General features: G+C 38.1%; 1 protein-coding gene across 1 annotated transcript in view; it reads right to left on the reverse strand.

Moving 5' to 3' along the window:
• Positions 1-251: 251 nt before the first annotated feature.
• The window catches only part of AACS (acetoacetyl-CoA synthetase), a 43,511-nt gene continuing 30,423 nt past the window's right edge, over positions 252-13,339 (reverse strand). The window contains exons 10-18 of the mRNA XM_074606509.1: positions 13,112-13,236; positions 10,410-10,474; positions 10,112-10,234; positions 8,617-8,730; positions 8,063-8,188; positions 6,401-6,470; positions 5,423-5,481; positions 4,347-4,549; positions 252-1,581 (exon numbers count right to left, since the gene is read on the reverse strand). Coding sequence (XP_074462610.1) covers positions 1,444-1,581; positions 4,347-4,549; positions 5,423-5,481; positions 6,401-6,470; positions 8,063-8,188; positions 8,617-8,730; positions 10,112-10,234; positions 10,410-10,474; positions 13,112-13,236 — 1,023 coding nt within the window. The 3' untranslated portion in view covers positions 252-1,443. The remainder of the gene's footprint in view (positions 1,582-4,346; positions 4,550-5,422; positions 5,482-6,400; positions 6,471-8,062; positions 8,189-8,616; positions 8,731-10,111; positions 10,235-10,409; positions 10,475-13,111; positions 13,237-13,339) is intronic.

Here is a 13,339-nt window from a genome sequence, read left to right on the forward strand (position 1 = left end):
CACTCCTCTTCACCTGTGACCTTCTCACTGAGCCAACCACGCATACGTAACTAGCAGCAACATTTGACTTGTCCTGGGCTCTGCATAAGAAAACAGGACAAAACTTCCAGAGAACAATAATTTTGTAGTGGGGCAGACTTGGATTAAAACCATTAAAGTCAGTAACAAATTAAGCTGAAAATGATTCCATGACACCCAAAAGGAAAATCAAAGTAAGACAATAACTGAGTGAAAGGTGAAACAGATGTATATATAGTATATAAAGAATCAATTTCTTTTAATTAACTCTTTATCAATGTTGAATGCATTCACCACAACTGTAAGTACATCCATGATTTTAATGCATTAAATACTTAACCCACAAAATTCAAATAGTGCAGGAGATACTGAATGCCAGAGGATGGGTACAACTACTGCAACTGTATTTTATGAAAAACAAAACAATGGTTTAGTGCCTCCATTTTACTGTTTTAGTACGCTCATTACAGTATTTTTTCCCTTTATAAACTGGAAGGATACAGAGCTAGAAAACATTTTAGTCTTTCACTTTCAACATGACGTTTAGTAAAAAGAGTTACAAAAAACCATCAGCATTTAATAAACAAACACTGGAATTCTTCAGCTAACATAACATGGGATTGTTGCCTTACAGCCCACAAAACTGCAAAACAAGGAAGCAAAATACTGTCTTCAACTGCAATGATATTAATCCAGAGTAATGACAGTAAATTCCATGGAAATAACCTGGAATTACACCTGAAAAAGGTGGTGGTGATTGCTCCCTCACCTTCTGAACCCCAAGAAGTCTATTAACGAAAAGCTTAAAACAACAGGAAGGTTACACCACAAAATGAAGCAGCAATTACCTTCAAGGGTACCGTGAGATATTTCAAGAGTGAATTTATTCTGAGTCAAGTCAAACGGGTTTAGTGCATTATGATTTGGCTTTATAAAAACATTTAAATGCACACTACACATAGAACACTTTCATGTGTCATGGTCAGGTAGTTAAAATCACTGTATATTCCTTACAGGCGACAAACATGGATTGAAAAAATATTGCTAAAAATCCAGTTCAAAAAAAGAAAGTGAACATTTTATGAAAGAAATATTCTACTTGCAACTAACTTATACTATCGGTGCTCCCATTTGATGGGCTGCTGATGTAAATCTAACCAGAAAAGATGCACTCAAATATATAAAAATCAAAACAGGCAGGTTCCTCCTTCCAGGCTGGAAAAAACTCCAAGATATATGGCATATTTAACCAATAAAAGGGAGCTAAGCTTTACCCAAGCCTTTCATAATGCACTTAATGAAATTTTTTCTTTTAAAAGAACCACTGGTATTAAATAGAGCTTTTTCTTTACATACAGTATTGGTATATACAAAACAAACACAGAACAAAGACAAATGCAAAAAAAAAAACCCAAACAAGTAACTTCAGAAGTTTTGAAGCTCCGGAATATTTTGGTACAGCTCCAAAGTCTCTGGGTTTGAGAAAGCTCCCCGCTGCTCAACTTCTTTCCCTGCAATTATTTGCTTCACAGCTACTTCCACTTTTTTCCCATTTATTGTATACTGAAAAACAAAAACAGCAATAAGAAAATTACACTTTTCATGTAGTAGCTTTATGGAAATATTCACAAATCCCCACCAATCCCAGAACTCAATCAAAATTTAGAACAGTGTCTTCCCTTCTGTTACACTTGAAGCACCAGAATCTTTCTTCTGAAAATCACTTGAAGAGTAAGTGGAATTTAAAGAAGAGTTTACAAGTGATTTTCATTTACATTCTTCTTCAGTAATACTGTGAGAACCTGATCAAGCTACAACTTAAACCAATGAAACCGGATCAGAATCATGGTATAAATACTAAAAATCTTTGACGTTTTATGTTCTGACATATCCAATTTTCAAACAATTTTTAACTTTCTACAGGTGGGCTCAAAAACCAAAGCCCAACTCCACTGAGGCTTGGGAGAAAAAAACCATGACTTTCCTGTCTTAAGTGGACAGTCTTTTTCTAACAGGGTGAAGCAAAACACTGAGCTTAAATTGTCCTCTACATTTAAATGTTCAAAACCAAACCATAACAGAGGTTTCACCTCTACTTATAAATCACACAAGTTCTATTACATTGTTTTGACCTAAAAGTAAGGACACTGAAGAAAAAAACCCCCACCCTAATTCTTCTCTCCTTGGGATCAGACCACTGTAATTTCTGACTAGTAAAGTGTGGTAAGGAAGAACTGCTCCAATGTTAACAGGAACTGTCACAGCCCATTAGATGATGATGATGATGATGATGATATCTGTCTGCTTTTATAGGCACCCAGGCTTTAATACCACCTTCCTTGGGCTGGTATGAGAAGTTTTGGGGGGTGGCAACTTTGAAAAGCTCTGAATATCTCTTCAGTCTTGTCCATCTGCTCTGGAACAGAAACCTCACTTGCTTGAATCTACTGATGGAGGAATCCAGGTTGTTCCTGGCCCCCAAAGCCCCTGAAGCTCCTGAACTCCAGGCACCACCATTTTTCATTTGAGATATTTCAGAGCCAGGTTAAATAATCCTCAACTCAATATACTCTTGCGATATTGATGTTGATACCAAACCAATTTTTTCCTTATTAAAACTACTGAAGTCATGTGCAATGCTACCCCTCCTGAACCACCTTAATCAAACATTCTTCCTCCTCAACAATTAGCAGCCTAATTTTCTTAAGTGCTCAAACCAGAACACCTCAGTGGTCTGCAAGGGAACTGCCTCCTTTAAAAAAAAAAAATAATCAGACTGTTCAGCAAAGCAAGTTTGTTTACTTTAATCAATAAACATCTTATGGATGATGACCAGAATGCTCATCTGGTCAGAACAGGACTAGAAAGATTTGCACTAAGAGTTTGCAGTATTTTTTTTAATGCCTGAATATGTCATGAAAAAACATACTTTGCATTACTAAAGTCCTAATTACTTTAACACCGCTATACTATTTTCTACTATTTTCTACTAACACAGTATACAGTGTCAGTATACAGTCAGCATCAGACTGTGTTTTCAAATGAGGATTCAAATACATTTCTAAAAGTAGCAGAAAATAGTGGTTTCCCTTCCAAGCAAAAAACTTTCAAAGAAAGATGGGAGACAGCTTTGATCACTTTACCACTGGCATATTTACCTGAAAGGTAATTAAAATTCACTCAATTGTAAATTCAGTCAACGTGTGAACTAATTAGTGATTTAAGCAGGTTTTCCTGAGGGGCAGCCCGTCACAAACACCCCACTGCTATCAGCTTCATACTGTATGTTCAGGTGATTTACAAGGTTTAGAAGTTCAACACTTCATGCAGAAGCCAAGCCACAGCCTGGAAAATCTAGCCTTCACCATTTAACAGGTGCAGGGGATTTTACACTCACGCAAAGATGACGCTTTGAGCCAAGTATTATTTGCCAACAGTGGCCTGAAACAGAAGGAACTCAGATCGGAACCAGATTGCTGTGTGCATCAGAGGCTGGCAGTCCCAAACCTTAGACCACCTTCAAGTAGAAGCTACACTGGCAGTAAACAGGTATCAGAATATCAGATGACTGGTCTGAAGTCTCAAGTCTTTTCTCTAGGCACACTGAAGGCTATGTGCAAATGGACTTGAGACAATTACACTCTGCACCTCCATTCTGCTGCTCGTAGAGCTGTCGAGGAGACTCTAGCATCAGAGAGGACTATAAACACACGCATTCCAATACAGAGTTCACACAGCGAGGAAGAGCACTGTAGAGTAACCCAGCTCCGGAAGACTGAGCACGCAGAACCTTCATCTATACAAATTCCTCCCCACCACATAAGTACAAGGATTTTATTTTAGTTACTGTTACAGTTAAGACAATGGTAGAGCTACATTTAAGTGAATAAACAGATATAAAAGTGAAATGGTTTACAAAATTACTTTGTAAGTTTGCTCAGCGCTCTCAGCTTTCATTAGAATGTCACTTGAAACAGGAAAACCTGAACCAAAATAAGCTTATGGGTAGCCAGAAAAGCTAAGGTTAAATTACCTTTTTAATATTTTCCTTTAAAAGGCTTAAGTATATATTGCTGAGAAAACACAACACATCTATAAACTGAGAATGGGCTTTTTTAGGTATTGTTAAAAAACAAAACCATGCTTAGCTGAAAAGGGGATGAAATGATGTTGCTAGGCAACATCGACAAACTATTTATAAAGCACGAATACACTTTTGAGATGCTAAAATTTCCACGCATGTGGGTTTGAAGAGCAATGACAACTGCTCCTTAATTACTATTCAAGGTGACAAAGAAAAAAAGTAGGCAGCATTTTTTATGACATACCGGAATGCCTTTGGTTTCTAGAATGAGGCTTGGAACATGCCTGGCAGAAAGCGCTATACGTATTGCATCTCGAATTCGTTTCACCAGATCCTCACTGAAGGCATGGTTTAATGCCATCTTCAGGAAGAGTATCACCCTCTCCTCTCCATCCTTGTTGTACTGAGGGACACAGAGGCTATCGGAAACCTCCTCAAAGGCTTCAACTGAAAGTAAAGGAAGAGTCCTTATTAGCACTTGCATTTATACATTATTGGGGATGCACTTTTTTGTGGTTGCACCACAAGAAATATCACTTCCCCTAGAGCTGGAAAGGCAAAACGGACATCCTGGCTAGGTTATTCTACAACGAGCTTCCCCTCTGGGTGCTCTGAAATTTTAACTCCTGCTCAGATGAAAATCCAGGTTTAAGGACCATATATATTTAGGTCCAGAAGGAAGAGGATTTTGCTATAACTTTTGGAACAGATAAAATGGCTTAGTGTAAAAGCTTGTTCTTTGGCTTTCCTCACAATTGCCTTTGCTGCATTGACAGAAAACCAACATGCCTGATGGCACAAGAACAAGGCGGGACAACTGGTCCTTATGTCTCAGATTAGCACCTTTGCAGGAACACAGTTTCACTACAAGATAGCTTTTGAAATATGAAGCACAAGCTCAGGAACTTCTTCTAATCATTTGGAAAGATATGATAAAACTAGTGTCAAGAGCTTGTCAGGGGGGTGTGGGGGACAGGTGGGGGCAAGAAAAGCTTCAGAAGCCAGGCATTCTCATAAAACTGAATGATACAATTAGTCTTTAAGGCCTTATTATATGAAAGCAACATCTTATGGAGAACACATCTCAATTATTCATCTCCAATCCTACAGATACTTCAGAAAAGCAAACCAGTTTCAAGTCTACAAAACAGACTTTTACTGTTAATGCTAATATGCTCTGTGCTATCTTTCATTTGAAAAATGAAAAGTTGAAAAACAGCCTTTTATTATTTAATCCTTCCAAACACCTTTATCATGCTTACAACTCAGATTTAAGGCAACACTGTCATAGCTGAAAGAGGTGGAAAGTTAATTTCATACCTATGTTGTAGATTTCAGAACTTCCAAATCTTACTCCATTTGGATTTAATGTACCATCACTGAAAATCACACACAAAACAGAAACATTAAAATGTGATTAGAGTTTGATGAAAAGAGAAAAATTGATGCAATTAACCAAGTCTCTCTACATTTCAGAGTGAATATGCAGACACATTCGAAACAGAATTTCAAAAGAATTTGATTCAAAAAGGCATTTTGCTCACTAGAATGAAATTGTACAGAGAACTTCAACATTATTCATTCACTTTTCTCAGTCCTTCCCCTTTCCAGTAGCCTACAAATACAGAAACACCACTGATGACAAAACAGACCAGGAATCTTTGTAGTACTCCATCATATTGCAATTACATATTGTTACTTTCCAGTCTTATAGCTGGAACTTGTTTCATATACAGCAGCCTCACACCATATGTCTGTTGAGTAGGTCTATTTGTGACAATGCCAGACACAGCTTCCAGGCATTCACTCAACTTTTTTTTTTTGAACAGCAACTTTTAAATGCAAGCAGAAAATTCAGCCACATTTATGATCTTGAATGTCTATAACCACTAACACAAGCATGACTTAATGCCTGGCCGCCTATAATTAAGTTTTGCTGCAAAGCAAGTCAATGGCAAAGCCAAGACCAGAAGACAAGTTTCCTGATTCACCACCTTGAAAATGCTGCACTCTCGACTCAAACTCCCTTACAGATGATGATTGTAAACCATGGACACGACACAAGTCCAATACTGTCTTGTATCCACACATATAAAAGTGGGGTAGAACTATGAAATGGGCCACCTTCCCTCTAATCCAGCTGCTATAATTTAAGAGTTGAAAACCACAATACTAGATGTAACAAAATGAATATAAAGTTAATAGGCATGACGGAGAATCACGTAGATTATGCTCTAAAGTGAAGTTTGTGAATTTTAACACTTGTTTACTCAGAACACTTTCACCAAAATACTATACCTGCGACCCAGCATGACAATTCCTCCTGTCTTGGGATTAATTTTGCAGTAATCACCATGGGCCCAAACACCTATTAGAGAATGACAAAGGTTAAGCAGCTGGTTTCTTATTCATCCAGTCACAGCAGACATTTGTGTAACTCAGTTCATGTAACTTAATAAAATACATATAAAAACATATCAGATATACTTTGAGAACTACCCACAGCCAATGCAGCAGTACTTAACTACACAAACAACCCCCATTGCATTTACTACACAGAGCTGGCACACACAAAAGGTAGGTCACACATTAGGATCAAACTCTAAGTTATCCTCCGATTGCTTGTTTGCATGACTACACAGCATCCTTTAGAAAAGGGATGAATTGCTGCTCTGAACACCACATCGAGGAAACTGCAAGAATCTTCCACAAAGATAACAATATTCCCACCATCTCTCTTGACCCGCTTCTTTTATGATGTACAATTCTGTGCAAGCAGCTTTCCAGGCTTGCACAATAGGTCTCGACAATTCCCTAAGGAGCTTATTTGCTTAGTATTCTTGATTTGTGTTAACGTAAGGTCAGATTTGACTTCTCACAGCTGGAATAACTTTTGTATTATTTTTAAGATTGATACCACTACAGCAGCTTGCCACAAACAGAAATACAAGCCAATTCTACTCAAGTTTTTCTAAAGAAAAAAAGCCTTAATTATTTGCACATGCACATAAGACCATTTTTTTTAACTGAACTGTTACAACCTTAAGCCCATTTACAAGGAAGGAGAAAACGGGTTTCAGACAGAACCTCTGGACCACAGTGATTTCAGTCTAACAACTGTCACACAGATTTATTTTTTTCCCCCCATTTATTGTCAGGCTTATGTGTAGACTGCAGCTTCCAGGTCCCCTCAGATTTCCTATGATTATCTCCTGCTGCATGTCCTGACTTCTCTTGTGAATCCACTCTGTATTGCTGCTATTTATAAGAAAAGCTCCATCTCCAAAAAGAAGCAGCTTGACGTCCTGCTCCTATAAGAGCCCCTGCCCAGCAGGGAGTTCAGCATCACTGAACACATAAGCAAGAACTCTGGACAAGCAGAGTCCTCCACAATTATTAGGAAGAAAGGCTGTGTCCCACAGTACCCATTCCTTTACACTTGCCACCACTGGAAGACACTACGAATGCAGAATATGCACGTCTGAGGCAGCATATATTTAAACCTCATGCTAATGAGGTAGCAGGTCAGCATTTATCCCTTAGGATTCACTCCTCCGCCTAGGTAGGAGCAATCTGGCAGAGGTGCAGTAGCACTCATTAATGGAGGATTGCTCCCTGACCTATTCAGCACTTTCATTTCACACTCATGCCAAGCAGTCTCTGTCTGCACTACAGATTATCAGGCTGTTACAGCCATACCTGCCTAATGAGAGCAGGAACAAAAATGGATTGGAGCTTTCCAGAGACTTAAATTGATTTAGATCTGTATTCAAAACAGAGGACTAGAAAACAGAGAGAGATATTATGAAACCTGCAGTGGAGTTCTCACTTTGGAAATCTAGATTCAAAGCTGCACCTGCGTATCACTGGGCAAGATTAAACCTGTGCCTTCCCAAGAGCAGCACTACAAGCTATATCCTTGGTCAGTCTGAACAATATCCAAAGCTCTTCATGACATACCTGGGTATTTTGAAAAATAAGCTTTCCTGTATTTGTTTCCATTCTCATCATTCCAGAAGTGCGTAGGCTGACAGGGAATAGGCTTGGTACAAACCAGCTCTCCACTTTCACCCCAAACTGGTTTTCCTGTTTACAAAGAAATAGGTATTTTCTGCATTTCCCTTCTGTAAACAATAGGGTATCAAAGCAAAGAGCATCTACCGTTCTCACTTACATGCCAGATGCTGATGTAGATGCAAGATGAGCTGTGACTGGTGGTCTTAGCCTACATGACATGGACACTCATCCCTACCTTAACCTCAGTAACTTCAGGAGAGTAACTTCAGCGGAGTAATGGAAGAGGAGGGCTTTTTTTTTTTTTTTTACACATTGATTATCTTCACTAGACTCCTGTACGATCCAGATCAGATGGATCCAGATGCAGGTTTGTGGAACATTTCTGAAGTGAAATCACCCATTTAACAGCTGACTGTTTACCCATCTGATGAATGAAACCTGAGGTCATGTAACTACTGTATTTCACAAGCATGCATAATATTTTGGATAATGGTTACCTTCATCATTCCATGCTTCTACAGCCATCCCAAGATTTCTGGCCTGAATTTCTCCTTTGTAAACTGGAATTGTAACATTCTGACCCATGAAACATGAAATGATATCTGTCCCACCTACAATAAAAGAAATCCATTTAGAATACACAATACATTTTCCAAAAAAGTAAAACTGAAAACTACGCAAGAACTCTGGAACAGCAAATTGCCACCTTTGCCAAATGCTTCTGATCCACATTAAACAGCATAGAATAGACAGTATTATCTAGGATATTATGTGACTTAATAAAAGAAGTTTTTTTTTCTTACTTTATATGTCTTTTTATAGACGAACACCCTTCATGCAGAAATATTCCTTAAGGCATAACTTTTCTTCTTCCAACAGTTTCTTTAATCTCATTTAAGGAAATTTCCACTTATATAAGAGTAAGAAAATAAACAGGCCCCAGTTTACAGACTTAGATATTTAAGATCACTTGGAAATGTTTTCTTGTTTGTTTTCCTTAGTTTAAAGTAAACAGACAAGCTATTCCACTCAATATTTACTTAGCCTTTATATTTTGTTCTTGTTAGCACAGGGGGGAGAGGAAGGGGACGGAGAGGCGAGCCACAGCTAAAGGATGAACAGTTATCTTAATAAAACCAGGTACTGTCAGAGTGCTTACTTAACTGGAATATTTATAGTTCTAGGGCTTCAAGGAAGTAGAATTATAAAACCCAAATTAATCATGTTAGCTTTACTCATAAAAATAGTCTTCTGCATTTGGGACTATTAATGTCTATAGTAGCAAGTTCAAGATTCAGCACCACTCTTTTACCAAGACCAGAGTCAGAGGTGGCTTCAGTAGCATAATAATCATACTTCAAAAAAAATAAATCAAACTAAACTGAATTAGAGAGCCCTTTTGCAAAGTTAGTTCTCACTACAAAGCAGAATGAGGAGTTCTGTGGTGGACTTTGTGTGAATAGCAGTTGCCTCAGCTAGCACTCCTCACAACAAACCACACAGTATGTGGGCTTGATATTTCTCTAATTATGTAATTTACAAAAAAATCTGTCTGCAGTGCCAATTACTTGGCACAAAAGAATTGTAATGGGAACACAGAAAAACCTCTCTAAGAGGTATTTTCTGCTGAAGTCAGCTATTTGCAGAACAGTATGTTCCATAGGTTAATAGACTCTTTTCTTGATCTCACCCTGCTACCCCTAAGGACAGCCAGTCAAAATAAATGATCCTGCTTAAAAAAAAGCTAAAACCCAAAACATTAACCATGTCAGAAACATTCCACCTAAAAGCCTTTGAGTGTACAAGCTTCATTATGGCACACTGAATTATGCAGAAAATCTCTGCACTAAGATGACAATTAATTCCAGTTTAACTATAACCAAGCCTGAACGATCCAAGGCTTAAGCTTCCGAAATATACAACAGGAGACAAGAAGGAAACACACAGGCAATGAACAGAATTAGTGAGGTGCACACAGCCTAAAAGCATCACCTGAAATGGATCCCAGGAGGACACTGCTTTTTATGTGTTTGTAGACATACTCATAGCTTTGAGATTTGAGCGGTGATCCTGTAGACAGTATAGTGTGGAGTGTTTGGAGATTATGTGTTTCACCTTAAAGAGTAAGAAAAAAAAATAGGTTAAGGTAGAATTTTTACAAGAATTTGTTAACTATTTGTAACTACAATCCAGAATAATTACATAAAGGACTTTGTGATAAGATAGAGAGTCAGATCCTGGAAAGGCAGGAGGGAGGATAGAAGGGATTCAATAGCTTTTTGAAGCTTACATGGTTTTAAATTTTTCTCTTCTAGCACAGCCAGCCACTTTGCCCCCGTTCCAAGTATGGTGATCCTAGAGGGGAAAAAAGTTTAGATGTTTTGCATATTTAAATATGCTAAAATTCTAAAGACCTGCAATTCCCACTGCAGTAAGCAGAGGCTGTTAGACACTCTATACTTTGATTAGTCAAGCAATGCAGTCTCAAAGCTTTCCAGTGCAAGGCACATCCTTTTGAGCAACAAAAACTAGTCAGATCACATGTCATTTCTACAGCTTTGAAACTTGTAATTCTATCTTTAAATATTAAGCAAAGCTTTCCCACCTTGTAGAAAATGTTTGCTTTCATTTACAGTAATTCGTAACTGTAGAACACGCCAAAGACATCACAAAATGTTATAACATTTACTTCATTAATGGGCCATAATTACCACTAAGATGTTTAACACTAAAGTGCTGCCCTGTTACACCTACATATAAAAATTTTGCCATTTCAGGGCATAGGTCAACAAAGAATACTTCACTCCGAAGACAGCAAACAGTGATTTTCTCTTAGATACCTGTTTAGTTTCCACTAATGAGAGTCTGACTTGCAGGTGCCTAACTGAACATGAAATTGGCCTAGCTAACTAAACAATTGAGTTCTGCCCTTGTAAAAGGTGTATTTAGAGCTCTCCAGTACAACATAATTAAAACTATAAACGAAGGCTGTACCCCTCTCCCTACTCTATCAATGGAAGTGCTAGTTTAACGTTTCTGCTGACTTTCAGGAAATGCTCTTCCCTGCCGTCTGCTAAATCATTTTAGATTACAGCAATAAACTCACTCAAGAAAACATCTGGAGACAGATAAGGGTACGGGATACAGCCTGAGTGCGCAGAACATGGGCAATATATACACATCAGTAGAAGTTACAATAAGATCCTGCTTTCTTTGCTTTTATTCCAGAGGCAAGATGGAAGTCAGAACAGCTCTTGAGATAATAGTTTCAGACATGGAGAGAGGCCTGTTTCAACGCTATTGAAGGGGATGTCTTCCTTTGCCATTTCGGTGGATGACAGTTACTGAGAGGCTGTCACCTCTTGGGTAGGGACAGGGACAGGCTATTTGCACACAAATGCAGGTGCATAGAACAATTTATCAGGTGCATGGGAACAGCACGGCAAGAGCCCACAGAAGTATACTGCTCCTCCAGTTATGTACCACAATCATGGGAACTATTTCTATTCTTGTGTAGTTTCTCCTTCCACGCTTCAAATTATCACTTATTTTAAGTTCGAATACATAATGCTTCTCTGTTTATTTTTAAGCTCTTTGACACTTCCTCTACAGCACATGTAGAGCTTAGTCTCCCATTATTCCCTTCCAAATGCCATATAATTGATGGATGGTGATTAAATACAGTTCACTTGAGCAGAATCTTTAACTGATGTCCACTTAAGTAATTCTTGTCATGTAGTACAAGATATCTTGATGCTACTATAAGAATATGCTATCTGAAGGAAGGTATGGTACATCTTCAGAGAAGTAAGGTAGGTTTAACATGTTGAAGCCTTTTTTTAATATGTAACATATGAGTGAGTTGGGAACAGACTGCGTTATGAAGTACCACACAGATGGCCACCACTTTTAGCACCAGATTACAGAAGTGAGACATGCAGACACATTTCAGTTATCTTCACTTACTTTTGGCATGTAGAAATAACGCTTAAAAATAAGCTGTGTTGTTTGTCAATTCTAAATTTTTTGCCTGTTGTTCTACTGGGGCTTTTTTTGGGGGGTGTGGAGTGTCTTAAGCTTGTGGTTTTGTTTTGTGGTTTGGGGTTTTTTGCTGCAAGCATTCTGACTAGGCATTAACCTTCCATTCTAAAGCCAGAGACAAACACTGTCTTTAGATGTTACACATCACAGTGAACTTTAAATTATTCATTATCAAGAGTCAGAAAGTGAATCTTTTGGCATCCACTTTCTACCACAAATTAATTCTAATTATCAATTAAAAATTACACTAATTTTACCAGTAATATAACTCAGATCTACTCCTTACATCCAGTTAGCAAAATAGGAAAGTTGCAACAAAATAAAATCAAAGTTTAACCAGTGTACAAAGCTAAATACCACCACAGGAGTTTACAGCTGTTTATTCAATAACTGCCATTTCTCTAGGCTTCGAGAGAGGGCACTGCAAGCATTTTTAGAGACAAAGAACTATGTAAAACAATTAACAAACAGCTTGACAGAGAGAATTAGACATTATAGATTAAAAAGCAAAATATGAAAATATAAGCAACCCTGCTGAGCCTTTCCAGTCAATTTATGTCTTTAAGTCAAAGCGCCATATTGAGTCTTAGGTTGAGCTGCTTGAAATAAAGGATTCTTATTTTCTAAGTTCTGAGTGTGCTGAGAAATTACTCTTCAGATTGCTCCCAATTACTGCCTTTTGAAAAGGCTGCTCTTGAAAAACTGACTATTGAACCCAAATTCTTTGTTTGCCTGGAATCCAAATACTTGACTCAAATTTGAAACAATCAGCTTTATCTCTTCTGCTCTCTCACAGACTGTTTTAGTACAAAACTTTAAAAAGTAGTTCCACTCAAGGCTAAGCCAAAAGATAAACTATGCTATGCTACATACTGGTTCCTGACCAATGCAATGCAGTCATTGTAACACGAGCAAAGGCCATTATGCTTCCATTTAATGTTGCTTACATACCCCAGTCTGTCAGTCAAGTCCCAGAGTACATTTGGTGATGGAATTAGTGGAGATCCATCATACAGGACTACTGAAGCTCCTGTGGCAAGTGCAGTCACTAACCAATTCCACATCATCCAGCCAGTCTGGAAAAAAAGAAGGTATCCACATTAGTTTCTAACTCTTTCAGCTAGCTGCCTGCTTTCCTGGCAGCTCTATCACAGGATCAGGAGTGTTTCTTGCTGTCCT

Source organism: Larus michahellis, chromosome 13 (genome assembly GCF_964199755.1).
Source record: "Larus michahellis chromosome 13, bLarMic1.1, whole genome shotgun sequence".
NCBI lineage: Eukaryota > Metazoa > Chordata > Aves > Charadriiformes > Laridae > Larus > Larus michahellis.